General features: G+C 40.9%; 1 protein-coding gene across 8 annotated transcripts in view; it reads right to left on the bottom strand.

Annotated features, from left to right (window-relative positions):
* Positions 1-17,982, bottom strand: part of atg13 (ATG13 autophagy related 13 homolog (S. cerevisiae)) — a 72,459-nt gene that overhangs the window by 26,326 nt on the left and 28,151 nt on the right. For 3 of the 8 annotated variants that reach the window (XM_078415112.1, XM_078415115.1, XM_078415111.1), the window contains exons 9-11: positions 13,473-13,571; positions 3,543-3,636; positions 1,534-1,632 (exon numbers count right to left, since the gene is read on the bottom strand). In XM_078415112.1, the coding sequence (XP_078271238.1) occupies positions 1,534-1,632; positions 3,543-3,636; positions 13,473-13,571 (292 nt within the window). The remainder of the gene's footprint in view (positions 1-1,533; positions 1,633-3,542; positions 3,637-13,472; positions 13,572-17,982) is intronic. The other 5 variants (XM_078415113.1, XM_078415117.1, XM_078415116.1 and 2 more) reach the window with 3 other exon arrangements.

The raw sequence follows: 17,982 nt of genomic DNA, 5'->3' as shown, positions 1-17,982 counted from the left end.
ATTCTGGTTATTATCATAAGCTATAGGAAATCTGAAGAGATTAAAACAGACTTGCAGAAAAAATACAACTACAAAAAGTGACTAATAAATAAATCAAAGGAAAAACATCAATACTATTTGCAGTTATTCAATGGGCATGATTTCCCTTTCTTCTCCCCCATCAACTACCCAAAGTTTTCCAAATTTAGTTTGCCCTGTTGAGAGAACAGGGCAGAGTCAGGCTTTTGCAATTTCTTCCCAAAGGTTAAAGGCTAATAAGTATAGCAAATGACAATCAAGTGCACCTCATTTCTTCTCTTGCACGTGGCCAAGTGCCTTACCTTCTCACAATGGCATAAATGATTAGACTTTAATATTACCTAGTTGCGGCCCTCCATTTCAATCACTCATCAGTCACATATAAAAATAATGAAATCCTTGCTGAATGTTAGTGCAACAGAGATTATCACCCCCCCCCCCCCCCCTTCCCCAGCTTTGCATCACTGGCTAACTTGGAAACAGTACATTTTAAATTATTTAATAAAGATGGTGAACAGTTGGGCCACAGCATGATTCCTGCACCCATTCATAAAATCTTGTTTTAATTCCTACTTTATATTTTCTCCTCATAGAAACATGGAAAATAGGTGCAGGAGGTCATTCGGCCCTTCGAGCCAGCACCGCCATTCGTTGTGATCATGGCTGATCATCCACGATCAATAACCGGTGCCCGCCTTCTCCCCATATCCCTTGATTTCACAAGCCCCAAGAGCTCTATCTAACTCTCTCTTAAATCCATCCAGTGATTTGGCTTTCACTGCCCTCTGTGGCAGAGAATTCCACAAATTCACAACGCTCTGAATGAAAAAGTTTCTTCTCACCTCAGTTTTAAATGGCCTCCCCTTTATTCTAAGAGTGTGGCCCCTAGTTCTGGACTCGCCCAACATTGGGAACATTTTTCCTGCATCTAGCTTGTCCAGTCCTTTTATAATTATATATGTTTCTATAAGATACCCTCTCATCCTTCTAAACTCCAGTGAATACAAGTCTAGTCTTTTCAATCTTTCCTCATATGACAGTCCCGCCATCCCAGGGATCAATCTTGTGAACCTACGCTGCACTGCCTCATTTACAAGGATGTCCTTCCTCAAATTAGGAGACCAAAACTGTACACAAATCCAGAAGATTTGTAACAAATTCCAGAAGATTCCTCACTAATTATTCTTCTATCTACGTTGGTATATCACCCTAATCCAATAGGCATTAATTTCATTCAATTACCTCCTGTATGCCACCTTAATGAAAACACTTTCACAGCCTAAATACATCACACCTACTGGGTTGAATTGATTCGTCTAGTTACAAATCATATTCAACAGATTTGTCGAATATGATTTCCCCTTCATAAATCAATGTTATCTTTGCCCCATCCTAAGATTCAGACACCCCAAGTAAAAAAAAAAGCATTTACCCTTCTCCTGACGTGAGCTTATTCATTGGGCAAGGGGAGCATTGCACATTTACAAACCATAATTGGTTGATGTATAGACTCACTTGATGCGTAAAGGTCAAACCTAGCATGGGGACCTTCAGTGTGTCCATCACCGCTGGCCTGGATGTCTGATAATGTGTTTTACTAATAGTAAACACACACTATATACAAACATAGACAAACACAAAAGAGAAGGAATAAAAGAGAAATGGAAAATAGAACTTAGAGAGAAAAAAGGGCAGCTTTTCACGCAGCTTTCAAAAAACTCAACTTTGATGTTGGTGACAATATTTGAAAAAAGACATTAAGAATAATTTTATGAACCCACAACTGAAGCAATTTGGTACTGAATACAACTGCAATTCGATTCCATTTTTATTGATTTTTAATGATCAAATCTTCAACCAGCTGCTTACCTCAGCTCCAATGATGCCCAGGCAGAATTTCCAGCTTTTAAACTTCCAAAATTAACTGTTCCTCTTCACTGTTCTCGTTAATGATTCGAATGCTCATTGAACTGTGACAAGTGTCAATCTTTCAAAGGATCACATCTCATGTGCGAACCGGAAAGGATTTGCCAACACCAAGGGCACTTCGAATTTTATTCTATTTAAGCAGTGGAGTTCCGTGGATAATGATTAGGAGCACGAGCTCCGATTTATATATTTTTTCTTCTTTCTCTGAAAACTAAAACTGATTCTAGCATCTTCTTCAGCACCAAGGTAAAGATCAAAATATTTTCAGAGAGAAGGTAATCTTAATATCTTTAAAGACAAAATCCACATTGACCTTAACCTGACTGCTGACCAGTTTTCTTTCCAGGGCGGTCTCAGAAAACAATTAGTTACCTTCCCAGTGCTATCTTCATCTTAATTTCCCTCCCTTCCCAAAAGTTCACGATCCTTCCCAGTCATAAACGCAAGCCCCAATCCCTCCATATTGGCGACCTTGCTCAATGCTCCAAACACCACCTTGCACCATCCATCCCTATCATCAGCCTCTTTTCTCTCTTCACTGACAGTCACAGGTTCCTTTCTAATATTAAGGATGGATTCCTGTCCACAAAATTTGGTCCAGCAATCCAGCATTATGTTCCCAGCATCAGCAAGTAGGTCGCTTTTGACTTTTCATTTTCTACATTTCCCCATTAATAACAGAACAATTATCATCACCTACTCCTCCTTTCATGCTGACACATCCGATTTCTGCAGGGACCACTCTCTCTGTCACTGGTTGGTTTGCCCATAGCTCCCTAACCATTCTTCCCCCCACCCTCACTCCCTCCCCATGCACTTTCCCCTATAATCATAGGATATATAACACCTGTCCCGATACCTCCTCCCTTCCCTTCCTCCAAGGACCTAAACAGTCCTTCCAGGTCAGACAGAGATGCACATACACCTCCTCCAACCACGTCAATTGCATTTGATGCACTCCATGTGGTCTTCTCTATATTGGTGAGACATTGCGCAGACTAGGCAACTGTTTTGCCAAGCACTTATGTCCTATGTTGATGCAACCTATGTTGATGCAGCTTTTGTCCAATTAATTACAAAAATCGTGATTCAGTTTGAAATCATCAATGATTACTTCTGGAGTGTTCAATGCATCATTCACAAATATCTTAATATTGGGGAAAAGATAAATTACTCCAATTAGGTTATATTGCTGATCAGTACAACAGGTTGCATTTGTGTTGATTTTAGTTTCTGGCATACATTTTTATATTTGTATGCTGTAGATATTATGGAATCACAAACATGTCTTATATGAGTCCTTAATGACATAAGTAGCCAGATCAGCATAAAGGTCTTCTATTCTTAGTGATGTACTGTTATAATATTACACAGTATTTTTAGTCAATGAAATCTTACAAGTGAATTATAAAGCACTAACCATGGCTCACACATAGTCACATGGGAAAGTTATGCATCCAATCCATGTGAACTGCTAAAAGAATCCATGAAAGGTCAATTCAACTGTTATCTATACTATTCCTGCCAAATCAGATCTAAAAAGAAGCATTTCTTTAATCAATTACAAGCAGCAAAGGGTGTTTTCTGTTCCTTACCTGTGAGGGAGGGGAAGTGGAGAAAGATGTGGTGTACACTTCCTGGGAATCATTAACAGAAGGAAAAGTTCCTGCATCCTCTTCATTCGGTGCCCTGCAGAGGCCATCAACAAATATTTTAATCTATTTTGTGGACTTTTTCCAATCTATTATCAAACCATACAGGTTGAAGATATTTAGATGTATACCAACACTTCATTACAAATTTATTAATAAATGTCATCAGCATCCAAGTCCCTCACAATAATAGTATTTTTCTATCGTGGTTCTTACTTCAGTGCTTTGATGAGCGATATAATATAAGCTACGTCTTCATAATGGGACTAAAACATCAGAATTCTATGTAAATGTAACTGGAGACTACAGCACAGAACTGTGGAGCCTACAGCACAGAATTGCATGTTCTTAGCAAGTTTTAGGGGACAGATTGCAATTTCACATTTCATAAAACGCATATTGCTTTGATGATATCATACCCTACACTATTGAATGAGTTTTCTCAGAGCTTGGTTTTCCAATGTTTGAAGTAAAAACATTACTGATGTAGCAATACCTGAGCTTTCAGTTCATGTTTGGTAGTTATATCCAAAATGCAATCTTGCCAAACTGAAACCTTTTCATTCTATATGATTGCAATTCCCAGTACATTAAGCAGAGGCAATATTAAAGAACACTGTTCACATTAAATGGTTGTATGGCAAATCAGAGTTTAAAAAGTCTAATAATGCCACTTCAAAGAAACTAAGGTACAATGAGAAGGTCATTTCTAGTTGACAAACAATCCAGTGCTCAAGTGACTACTGCTTACTCATCTTTTCTTACAGCATAGAAGTATGCCACATGACCCATCAAATCCATGCAGGTTCTCAGAGCATTCTCATCAGTCTCATTCCCCTGTTAAATTCCTTATAACCTATTCACTCTCACATACCCATCAGCACTTTACTGATTCTACTGCTAGCCGCCTGCACTAGCAACAATTTACAGTGATCATTTAACCTGCCAGTATGCCTTTGGAATCTCAAACTTCTTAACCAATTGAAGAGAAGCTTGGTGATTAGCATTTTGCAGTTTAACGTGTGGATGTACAGCATTTAAAGCAGACCCAAAATAATCCATAAAAGGAGCAGGAAACTCTGCAACATTGTGCAAGCCTCAGCAGTAACCTGTTCCACTCTGCCCTAGCAAGCAATGTGAAGGAAGGGAGCAAAGTTTTCACTGTACACTAAAAATTAAAACACTGCTTCAAAACTTTATTTATATATAAAAGCCCTCTTTAATTTGGATTAGATCCGCAGCAATCTTTTACCCCAAGAATCCTACATTCATGAAGAATCAATTGGAAAGAATATTTTGAACCGATTTATTCACAAAATGCTGGAGTAACTCAGCAGGTCAGGCAGCATGTCAGGAGAGAAGGAATGGGTGACGTTTCGGGTCGAGACCCTTCTTCAGACTGATGTCAAGGGGGCAGGTCAAAGGAAGGATATAGGTGGAGACAGGAAGACAGTGGGAGAACTGGGAAGGGGAGGGGAAGAGAGGGACAGAGGAACTATCTAAAGTTGGAGAAGTCAATGTTCATATCGCTGGGCTGCAAGCTGCCCAAGCGAAATATGAGGTGCTGTTCGTCCAATGTCCAGTGGGCCTCACTATGGCACTGGAGGAGGCCCATGACAGAAAGGTCAGACTAGGAGTGGGAGGGGGAGTTGAAGTGCTCAGCCACTGGGAGATCAGGTTGGTTAAGGCGGACTGAGCGAAGGTGTTGAGCGAAACGATCGCCTAGCCTGCGTTTGGTTTCGCCGATGTAAAGAAGTTGACATCTAGAGCAGCGGATACAATAGATGAGGTTGGAGGAGGTGCAGGTCAACCTCTGTCTCACCTGGAAAGACTGGTCCTTGGATGGAGTTGAGGAGGGAGGTAAAGGGACAGGTGTTGCATCTCCTGCGGTTGCAGGGTAAAGTGCCCGAGGATGGGGTGGTTTGGGTAGGAAGCGACGAGTGGACCAGGGAGTTACAATAGACAATAGGTGCAGGAGTAGGCCATTCAGCCCTTCGAGCCAGCACCGCCATTCAATGCGATCATGGCTGATCACTCTCAATCAGTACCCCGTTCCTGCCTTCTCCCCATACCCCCTCACTCCGCTATCCTTAAGAGCTCTATCCAGCTCTCCCTTGAAAGCATCCAACGAACTGGCCTCCACTGCCTTCTGAGGCAGAGAATTCCACACCTTCACCACTCTCTGACTGAAAAAGTTCTTCCTCATCTCCGTTCTAAATGGCTTACCCCTTATTCTTAAACTGTGGCCCCTTGTTCTGGACTCCCCCAACATTGGGAACATGTTTCCTGCCTCTAATGTGTCCAATCCCCTAATTATCTTATATGTTTCAATAAGATCCCCCCTCATCCTTCTAAATTCCAGTGTATACAAGCCTAATTGCTCCAGCCTTTCAACATACGACAGTCCCGCCATTCCGGGAATCAACCTAGTGAACCTACGCTGCACACCCTCAATAGCAAGAATATCCTTCCTCAAATTTGGAGACCAAAACTGCACACAGTACTCCAGGTGCGGTCTCACCAGGGCCCGGTACAACTGTAGAAGGACCTCTTTGCTCCTATACTCAACTCCTCTTGTTACGAAGGCCAACATTCCATTGGCTTTCTTCACTGCCTGCTGTACCTGCATGCTTCCTTTCAGTGACTGATGCACTAGGACACCCAGATCTCGTTGAACATCCCCTCTTCGGAATGCAGAAAGGGGAGGGGATGGGAAGAAGTGGCCAGGAATAGGGTCCCGTTGGAGGTGACGGAAATGTTGGAGGATGATTTGTTGGATACGCTGGCTGATGGGGTGGAAGGTGAGAACGAGGGGGATTCTGTCCTTGTTACGAATGGGGGGAGGGGGAGCAAGAGCGGAGGTGCGGGATATAGAAGAGGCCCTAGTGAAAGCCTCATCTATAATGGAAGAGGGGAAGTGTTTCCTGAAGAATGAGGACATCTCTGATGCCCTAGTGTGAAACACCTCATCCCGGGCGCAGATGTGGCGTAGACGGAGGAATTTGGAGTAGGGGATAGACTTTTTGCAGGAGACAGGGTGGGAAGAAGTGTAGTCCAGATAGCTGTGCGAGTCAGTGGGTTTATAATAGATGTCAGTCACTAGTCTGTCTCCTGTGATGGAGAAGGTGAGGTCAAGAAACGTTAGGAAGATGTCGGAGATAGTCCAAGTATATTTAAGAGCAGGATGGAAATTGGTAGTGAAGTGTATGAAGTCTGTGAGTTCTGCATGGGTACAAGAGGTAGCACCAATGCAGTCGTCGATGTAGCGGAGGTAGAGTTCGGGGATGGGGCCAGTGTACGTCCGGAACAGGGATTGCTCGACGTACCCGACAAAGAGGCAGGCATAGCTAGGGCCCATGCGAGTGCCCATAGCTACACCTCTGGTTTGGAGGAAGTGGGAGGAGTCAATGGAGAAGTTGTTACGGGTAAGAAGCAGCTCTGCTAGGCGGAGGAGAGTGCTAGTAGATGGGGATTGGCTGGTTTTGAACCACATTTTGAACCAGTTTGCTTCTATGTGTCAGAAAAGCTGATCAAGGTCACCTCCAGTAAATGCTGACATTGATTAGAATGCAGGCTCGCGTTCAAGATTCTCCATTCTGATTCATCAATCTCAAGTATTAGGGAGGCACGGTGGCGCAGCAATAGAGTTGCTGCTTTACAGCGCCAGACACCCGGGTTCTGTACAGAGTACAGTGTATGTTCTGCCTGTGACCGTGTTTTCCCCGGGTGTTCCGGTGACCTCCCGCACTCCAAAGACGAAAAGGTTTGTAGGTTAATTGACCGGTAAAAATTGTAAATTATCCCAAGTGTGTAGGTGGGCTGAAGGGCCTGTTTCGCGCTCTATCTCTAAACAAAACTAAACTAAAGTATGTCTAGACTTTGGGAGGGGTGGGGTGGGCTGGGGAGGTTGTTGCAGGCTGGGTGTGTGGTGCCTGAAGTTCTCAACCACTGCTGCTAAGTTTTCTGATTTCTCTAACTATGCTTCAAGAATGCAAAGAAAGGCATGTACTGCCTCTCACTTAATCAATGCCAGCACTGGCAAACATGGAACCAACTCAGTCTTGGAGGATGATTAAAGTTACCAACCACTAAGTAACACTGGCATTGCACTCAACCAAGAACACTTGACTACTTGTATTGGTAGTGCACCTTTCAAGTGGAAAAACATTCAATTGCATCATAGCACCGTAAATGGACAAAAAGTTCTGCCAAGTCAAAGCGATAGATGTTAAAAAGTGGCAAATGTAATTTGAGGATTTCAAAAACAGGAAGGTGGAGATCATTGGACGAGGTCAATGGAAACATCAGCCATCAATGGGAAGAAAACAAAGTGCGAAATGTATTAGTAAAAGTCCAAGAAATGTAGGCCTTAACATGTGGCTGGCTGAAGACATTCTAGAAGTTAAAAAAGGCCCAAAATAGGGTTTTTAATGTTTGGCATTGTAAACCAATGGACAGCATGAAATGGCATGATAAAAAGTTGAACTTGATGTAGGGGAGAATATAGTAGGCATTTTTCCCCATGGAGGGAGGATAGATTCTGACAGAGAGCAGGGTGCAACTGGAAATAATTGACAAAAAGCACAGAATAGTAAAAAAAAAAAGCAAAATGTCGCCAATGCTGAATATCTGAAATAAACAAAAATTGTTCAGTTGGTCAGACAGTAAAAACATTAATGTTTCAGATTGACTAAATTTTACCTGAACTGAGAGTAGTCAGAAATAAATTAAGACTGCGATGAGGATTTGGCAGAAAATAATGTGAAAGAGGATGCAGAGTATCAGAAGAGGCAATACAGCTGAAAACTCAAGAAATGAATACAGTAAATGTTGTAAAAATTCAGCAGTTCGGGGTTCACATGTTGGAAGAGAAACAGCACTAACATTTCAGATCAAAACTGGTGCTAAAGGGAAACAAAAGGCCAGCCTGATGAAACTGTAAAAGGAGGTTCTTTCAAAATTACCAAAACATAGTCAAATTCTGGATATCTGAAATAAAAATGACAAAAATGTTGAAACAAGGAACAGCAGATGCTGGTTTCTCAAAAAGGGCACAAAGTGCTTGAGTAACTCAGTGGGTCAGGCAGCATCTCTGCAGAACACGGATAGGTGACATTTTGAGTCGGGACTCTTCTTCAGACTGATTATTGAGGGATAAGATAGAAAGCTAGGAGAAAGGAGAGGCAGAACAAAGAGTGGCAGGTAATAGGTAAACACAGGCAAGGTTTTTTTTTTAGGCAGAAGGTTGAACAAAGGCCAGAGATTAAAACAGAAAGTGTGAGACAAAAGGATTGGAGTTGAGAATTGTGTGTTACATGTCCTGTGGTAACAGGGGAAAGTACGTGGGGAGAGGTTGGTTTGGGTAGGAAGGAATGAGGAGCTGTGGTGCGAGTGATCTCTGCAGAAGGCAGAAAGTGTTGGAGAAGGGGCAATGTGACTGATGGTGGGTTCACGTTGGAGGTGACAGAAATGTTGGACGATCTTGTGCTGGATGTTGAAACAGGTTGGGTGAAAGGTGGGGACCCGGGGAACTCTAACCTGGTTCTTCTGGGGGGGGGGGGGGGGGGGGGAGAGAGGAATATGGGAGACAGAGGAGTGGGTGATGGATCCATCTATGACAGCAGGGGGAAACCATGTTTACCAAAGAGGATATCTCAGATGTCCTAGAATGGAACACTTGATTTTAGGAGCAGAGCAGCAGAGACAGAGGAATTGAGTAGGGAATAGCACCTTTGCAAGTGGTAGGTGAGAAGAGGTGTCATCCAGATAACAGTAGGAGACAGTAGGTTTGTAGTAAACGTGAAAAATGTTGATTATTTCAAATTGTCAAATCCAGTGTTGAGTCCAGTAAGCTACGTTGTACCAAGTGTGAAGATGCTATTCGAGGTAAGAATGGAAAATGCACGGAGGAGTTTAACAAGGCAACTGACTGGACAAGTAGGAGTGCTTATCTTTGCAAGGAGGGCATGTAAGAGTTGGTAATCAAGTAATGAAATGTATAACACTACTTTAGAGCATTTCCAATTTTAGTGTTTCAGCATCAATGCAGTAATGGACTAGTGTTACAAAAAATAGTTAAAGCAAACACAATGTGTTAACATGGAACAAGGTTGAGAAACAAAATGATAAGTAAAAAGAATGTTAACTGCAAAGAATGGATGAAATTGAATTACATTAAAGCTTAACGATGGTGTAGGTCGAGGCACTAATTTATACTGGCATGAGGTTTGAAGTAGGGAGATGGCTCGTGACAGAGTGTGCATTAAATCTTCCAGCAACATGTTAACGATCTAACGTGTTAACATATTAATGGAACTCAAAACATGTAAATTAGGAGTAGGACAATAATTAAGAGTGCGTAGAAGAGGTTGAAATGTCCAAACTAAAAATGTTCTTGCATTGTGTTAAAAATGGCTATTGCTTTAGTGATCTCATGTGTGAGAGTCCCATTCACAGAGAGCTCAGTTTGCAAGATAACAAACAAGGAGAAAAATTGTATAACGAGCCACAGAGACATACAGCACAGAAACAGGGCCTTTGGTTCAACGTGTATATGTCACCCAAGCACCTACCTATAATGCATTAGGATCTGTAGGCTGCCTTGGCTTGGCTATTGAAGGACTTCTCTGGAGGCTTCCCAAAGAGTATTGGCTTCTACAACTCTTCAGGCATTGTAGCCGAGTGAAAGAATTATCCTATCAGGTCCCCCCCCACCCAAGACAATGATATCTCACCTTGAATATATTTCCTCTTGTAGAGATACCCTCACCAACTGAAATGGATTTTTACGATTGATCCTATCTCCCTCATGTTTATCAAATCAGTCCTCAACCAGCTTTACTGCAAGAAAATAAACCCAGTGTCCCCTGGGTTCAATTCAGGTTCAATATTTTGGTGAATCTTACCACATGTGCTCATCAGTCTCGTGAGCAGCACTGCACTCAGTGCTCCATGTCTGTCCTAACAATGAAGACGTAACATGATGTTCTTGGGAAGTATTGGTTCCAAATAAAGTATGGGGAGGCAAAGGCGTAGAGAAAGGCAGACAGCAGGCAAAACACAAGCTGTTTCACAGGTTATTCATGCAAATACAACAACACAAATTTGAATCTTCCATTTCCACTTTGGGCATTTAGCTACTTCAAAACAGCTGCTTCCCCCTATTCACAGCATGACTAAATTGGGCATTTAAATATGTTGGCCATCACTGACTATATGCCTTGCTCAAGCATGATGAGACAGCATTCCATCGCAATTGTCTTTGATATTTTTCACTCGAAAGTACTACATTAGAAAGACTTCCATTTACATTTTTTCCTAAAATATTTATGATTGAAAATGGTGAAATCGAAGTAAATCGGCACTGAAAGACAGGAGGAACTTCAAGCTGTTCTGAGTTCTGACAAAGGGTCTTCAATGTGAAACAGTCATTTAGTTTCCCTTCCCAAAGATATGGTGTGTCCGGCTATTTTTGACTTTGTGTTTTTATTTTAGAGAGCAACTGCAGTCGCTACTCCCACCCCTCAACCCACCCCCAAGCTATCCAACACAGGTTTGATGACTACTACCTAGGTGATAAAATACACGGAAATAAATTAGTTAACTGCCTTTTAGTAACTTTAAAACAGGTCTATGATAAAATACATGGTGAGAAAATGGTTTACTGGCTTTTGGAAACATTAAAACAGCTTGTGGGTCATTCTAATGCTGTTTGTTAAAATACTATAAAAATTAAGATCTTGCTTTGTCACAGAACAGCACTGTTTGGTTCCCATCTCAATCTGGACAACAGCAGTCTCAATGCAGTCTTCTCTGTTAAACTAGTGAAAGTTAATGCAGCTGACATTATTTGTTCTCTCGGGCAACCCGCACTTGGTTCATAAGGGATATAGCAGTTCTGTAAGGAAGCAACTCTTATAGTTCCTGGGAGAAATTGTTACTAAATGAATAGACGCTGTAATCAGGAGTGGGTCGTGGGGTTGGGCTGGAAGAAAGTGAGCAAGGGATGTGCCAATTAGGATCAGATAGACGTGAAGAACATTACTCACAGATTGCAAATTCTCAGTGGAAGGATGCAACAGAGAGGATTTTTACAAGGATTTCAATAAATGACTGCTCCTTTGGAAAGCCTGTAATGCAGCCAGACCCCCTTGGCAATTGAATCCTGTCAGCTGAAGAAAAGCAGATACATCTTCTGTCTTTTAAGAGTTTGGATGCAGCTGTGAGCAGTAAATGGTGCAATGTGGCAGAAATCAGTAGCAGCAGCCTGGAATGATTCTGAGGCTAAGCAGTTGAGAATGACTGTGATCACCATGAGCAAAGCAATCTGGGCTCGTTCACATGGCTGTATCTGAGGTGGTAAGCACATCAAGGACAAAGAGCACAGCATCACAGCATTATCCCGGGCGGCACTGTGGCGCAGCGGTAGAGTTGCTGCCTTACAGCGAATGCAGCGCCAGAGACTCAGGTTCGATCCTGACTACGGGCGCCATCTGTACGGAGTTTGTACGTTGAGACTGGAGCGACGAGGCTTGTATACACTGGAATTTAGAAGGATGAGAGGGGGTCTTATCGAAACGTATAAGATTATTAAGTGGTTGGACACATTAGAGGCAGGAAACATGCTCCCAATGTTGGGGGAGTCCAGAAGCAGGGGCCACAGTTTAAGAATAAGGGGTAGGCCATTTAGAACAGAGATGAGGAAAAACTTTTTCAGTCAGAGAGTTGTGAATCTGTGGAATTCTCTGCCTCAGAGGGTAGTGGAGGCCAATTCTCTGAATACATTCAAGAGAGAGCTAGATAGAGCTCTTAAGGATAGCGGAGTCAAGGGGTATGGGGAGAAAGCAGGAACGGGGTACTGATTGAGAATGATCAGCCATGATCACATTGAATGGCGGTGCTGGCTCGAAGGGCCGAATGGCCTACTCCTGCACCTATTGTCTATCGTCTATTGTTCTCCCCTTGACCTGCGTGGGTTTTCTACGAGATCTTCGGTTTCCTCCCACACTCCAAAGACGTACAGGTATGTAGGTAATTGACTGAGTAAATGTAAAAATTGTCCCTAGTGTGTGTAGGATAGTGTTAGTGTGCGGGGATCGCTGGGCGGCACGGACTCGGTGGGCCGAAGGGCCTGTTTTCGTGCTGTATCTCTAAAATCTATAAAAATCCCTTTAAACATCACAATTTCAAGGGGAAGGGGGCTGGTAAAACCTGGTTGTTCGATGAGTGAATAAGAAGTGCCACTTTTTAGATTTGTCAAATTGAAAGCTTACCGAGTTGTGTGATCATTGATATTATCAGGTGGGGGGGGGGGGGGTTTATTCAATAGCGATAGCTCTTGCTAGTCTATTATTTTTGGGTGCATTTATACATCACGCTCTGGATATTGCACTGTATTAAATGGTGGTCTGTTTGAACACAGTTTAGAAATGTGCACATAATTATAGTCCAACTACATTTATTCAAAAGGGGAAAAGAAGTAGAAAACATGAGATACAAAATTAAGAACATGAAAAAGGTGAAATGAAATTGACAAGAAAATAAAGGGTTATTAATCTTTATTCTGGTTTTCAAAAGTGTTTTGATTTTAAGTTGGGAAATTATAATTTCCCCACTGTTACACCAGTGTCAAAGAAAGCTTTGGTGTGAAATAGAATAACACACCCATTGCAAATCGGGATCACACAATTTAGAAACACTTCCCAAATCAATCAGTGACAACTTATCTTCAAGACATTAAACTAGAACTAAGCTACAATGTTATTTCCCGGAATGGACTTGACTAGCAACTTCAATAAACTACCTGAACCTTGACTCTATAGTACAGCTGTCAATGTGCACTTTATACTTAATGACTATATGTTACTGTCCCACCTGTAGTTACAAGGGTGCAGTGGTGATGATCCACTATAGGGACGATCTACAAAGTGGTCTATGATAATTCCCATGATTGGCTGGGTCCGCTCCAGCTGCCTGTGAAATAATTCAAAGTAAAAATTACAACATAAAAGAGCTCCTAGAAAAAAAGACAACCATTATGTTCCCTGCTTATCTGATCACATTAAGCAGTGGGACAGAGGTCTAACTTAGTGATAGTCCATTTGTCAAAACTGATACCTGGTAATAATATCAAAATGATTGCAGGTGTAGAATAACCAGAGCTATTCTGTTCAGCAAGGTGAAAAATCACATTGAGAATGAATGGTGCATGTACAATGGAGAAGGTGCCACATCTTTTTCCCCTCAGTTGTATTTTGGACAAAAGATGCATTTATGAGTTTTAATTTTAGAGCTATTTCCTTCCAGAATGTCTTTCTTCTCATATTTAAAACTGTAGGGCAACCGAGGTAAAAGGGGATTCAAGGAATGACAGTAAAAAAAGTGGAATGTAATTGCATTCCAAATTTGATTTGCCCATCCTCACTCGAATTACAACAAGACACAAAGCACAACAGTTGATCTGACAACCTTCGGCCTCTGGGTGAATGGTGAAAGGAAAATGAAAAAGGGCAGCCACGATGGCGCAGCGGTAGAGTTGCTGCCTTACAGGGCTTGCAGCACCGGAGACCCGGGTTCGATCCTGACTACGGGTGCTGTCTGTACGGAGTTTGCATGTTCTCCCCGTGACTGCATGGGTTTTCTCCGAGATCTTCGGTTTCTTCCCACACTCCAAAGACATACAGGTATGTAGGTTCATTGGTTTAGTATAAGTGTAAATTGTCCCTAGTGTGTGTTAATGTGATGGTGTTAATGTGCAGGGATCACTGGTCAGTGCAGACTCGGTGGGCCAAAGGGCCTGTTTCTGTGCTGTATCTCTGAACTAAACTAAAGAATCATCCTTCATGTATTATGAAAAGGAAATACTATTTTCAAAACATCTTCTCATTCTCAAGATTAGTTTGCAGCCTTGAATTTACTATTAATTTATAATGTGTACTGTGATAAAACTCCATTTCTAAAACAGAAGTGAGATCTTTTGACTCATTGGTTCCATGTCTGATTACACAAGAAAATTTTTAAACTATATATATTATCCCCCTCTTTATGTCTCTGCTCAAAATATTTTTCTTTGTATACAGTTTTCCTTTAAGTAGATATTGAGAGAGGAAGAAGTTGGGACAAAAATATTCCGGACTTCAATAATGTATCGTATAAAAAAATTCTGACTTGTGCTTTTACTTTATTGATTTACTACTCCTTTTCATTGATTCTCCAATCAGCAAAAATAATTGTTCTCTACTTAATGCTTCAAAAGCTAATCTACTACTGCTCTTACATTACTGATCAGTGTTTTGTTTAATTTTATACCAGTGGAAAATATCAGTATTCTTGGTTAAGTTTTAATTTCTATTAAGTTACGCCAAATAGCTTGTGATTGATAATTATTTCATCATTTAACACATTGAAGACATGCCAACTCTCATAATTCTATTTAATTGAGCAGTATTTAAAAACCACTGAAATGAATTCAAAAGATTGCTGCAATTTCTTACATAAATCCAACTGATTAAAAGACTGCTGACTTACAAGAAGGGCAAATTAACATTTAAATTTTATATCTGGCCCTTAGGCTAGAGGAAGAATTTTCTTTATTTGCTAGCGTGCTGCCAATATGTACTCCTGTGTAAAACAGTGCAAATCTACTCTCTAAAACAAATTACTAGAAGTAGATAATTTGAAAAGTTGCCATTCCTTTTCCTTTGCTTCAATTTTCTTCCTATCCCCGTAGTTTACATGCAGTTTACATTTATACCAAGGACAACAGCAAATGAAAAATTATATATAAATTCACCCTCTCATCTATTTTACTTAAATTACTGTACATTCTTCAATTATCATGTAGTCATTATTCAAATAGTCAGTATTCTTTGCTCCCGGACAACATTTTACAAGCTGATTGAATGTCAGGTACATTGAAACATGAACTAGAATGTGGAATTAATCTCTGATGTGGATAAGAGAAAGGAAACTCTGGCAGCCACGGAAATAAAGAAACCTATGTTAATCTGTTAGAGCTTGGTCTATGGTGGTGACCCAGTATATTCCTGTAATATTAAATTCTGCTGGCCATTATAATGTCAAATATATAGACTGATTACCACAGTAATTCAAAACTTGTAGGTTCTTACTTAAATTGCAATAGGTGCATAAATTACAGACAGCGCAATATCAGGCCCCTGTTGCAATGGGCCACAGCAACCTACCCATCCATTGAGCATTTTTGAAGGCCCCCACGCTCAAGGTCTCTTTTGTAAACCACTGCAAATTATAGTAAATATGTATATCCTTCAATTTTGATTCTCCTGTCCCAAACTGTCCCAATTATTTTTAAAGTCTAGAATTTAAGTATGGACTTCTTTATTAAATTAAGGAGCCACAAAACATTTCATACTGTTACTGCAATGGTGCAAGCACCAAAACTGCTTTACTACAAACATAAAGCAACGGACAGAGGTTGTGAGATTTATCAATTCTTACAATTGCCACAAATAAACTACCAAAAATAATTTGCATTCAATTTTGACTGGGCAGCTGATCTGGCACGACCAATGAGAGATAATGCTCCTTCTCAAGTTGTATTAAAGGGCTCAATTTGGTGCCTTTGAGCAAAATCCTCACTATTCCTTATTGTTGCCTTCATTCTTGGGTACAGAAATGGGTGCATACTTCCAAACAAAGATATAGAGAAAACAATAAGCTAGAGACCTAATTTGTTTTCTTCAGGATTTTACTTACTTATGTCTTACCTATATAAAAATGAAAACAAATGCCAATCATGACTTGACTCAAAATGATTTTTAATCCATATTCCATAAAAACAAAATTATTGGGGTTATCATATAATATAAAACTCTAGGAGAGGTCTGGAGGACATTCAGCTGTTCCTTTTCTTCAAACACATTTTGCATCCAACTTGAATTGTCAATGAGATGCTATTTTTCCTCTCCCTGATTTGGGAAGCTGCAGTATTACTGATATAGTTCATGCAATACTCAAACAAAATGATCTTACCCCTGTTAGAAGATAATGATACAGGTGACCCCTGTGTAACAACTGATCGGGTACAGGAAATTTGTTCACTGAATTCACAAAGAAGAAGAATCTCAGCTTCACTGATTCTAATTATCTCTTTTTTCCATTCCTGGTCATTTTTTCTACATCGTTTTTTAATTTCCTTCCTAAAACCTTCCAAATTATCTACTACGCTCCATTTGGGGGTAAGAACAAATGTTTTGCAAAATGTTACAACATCCTTGTTTTTACATGTTATGCCTTTATTCATCAACTATGAATCTTTATATATCATTCAAAATTCTAATTTGTTTTTACCTCCTTCAAAAGGAAACTATTTCAGTATTCATTTTAAAACTGTGCCATTTAGTTTATAATCAGGAAAGGAAGGAAACTTTAACCTATCACTACTCCATTCTGAGGACCCCACCTGGTTTAAGATGTCTGCTATCATCCCAGTGCCAATGAAAGTACGGTAGCGTGCTTTGATAATTACTGTCCAGTGGCTCTGACATCCACCTTATGACTATGTAGCCAAATTTGGCTCCAACTCCACCTACAAGTTTACACACACCATCACCTTGGTGGGCCGGATCACAAACAACGACGAGACGGAGTGCAGGAAGGAGATAGAGAACCTAGCAACAGGTTGTCAGGACAATAACCTCTCCTCAATGTCAGCAAGATGAAGGAGCTAGTCATCAACTTTAGGAAGCATGGTGGAGTAGGTTCCGAAATCGACAACAATGGTGCTTAAGTGCAAATGGTTGAGAGCTTCAACTTCCTTGGTGTTAAAATTACCAACGATCTGCCGTGGACCAACCACAATGATGTGACAGCCAAGGCACCTCATTCTACTTCCTGAGGAGACAGAGGAAATTTGGCACATCTCCAATGGCTCTTACAAATTTCTCCAGGTGCACTATAGAAAGCATCACAGCTTGGTTTGGGAACAGCTCTGCCCAGGACCGCAAACATTAGCAGGACATTTAGAAAATCAGCCAGAGTCGCAGCAAGATCTGAAGAAGTTCATGAAAGAAAAACTATGTTTGACAGACTGATTGGTATTCTCCAAGGACACAAAGAACAGGAAATTAAGAGTTTCTCTGCAAGTAGTGTATCTGAAGGTTACTCCATAAGCAAAGAGCTCATGGTGATGGGGTAATATATTAGCAGAGATTTGGAACTAGCTTATCAAGAGATATCAAAGCTTCGTGATGCACGTTATTTTTAGGTTGCGATAAAATCAGTTGGGTGCCACAGGGGCCAAATGCTAGAGCGTCAACTGTTTACACTCCATATTATTGACTCAGATATAGAGACCAAGTATACTATAACCAAATTTGCAAAAGGTGGGTGGGAAGTTGTGGGA

The sequence above is a fragment of the Rhinoraja longicauda genome, chromosome 18, assembly GCF_053455715.1.
Source record: "Rhinoraja longicauda isolate Sanriku21f chromosome 18, sRhiLon1.1, whole genome shotgun sequence".
NCBI classification, from domain to species: domain Eukaryota; kingdom Metazoa; phylum Chordata; class Chondrichthyes; order Rajiformes; family Arhynchobatidae; genus Rhinoraja; species Rhinoraja longicauda.
This window is presented reverse-complemented; position numbering and strand designations above follow the sequence as displayed.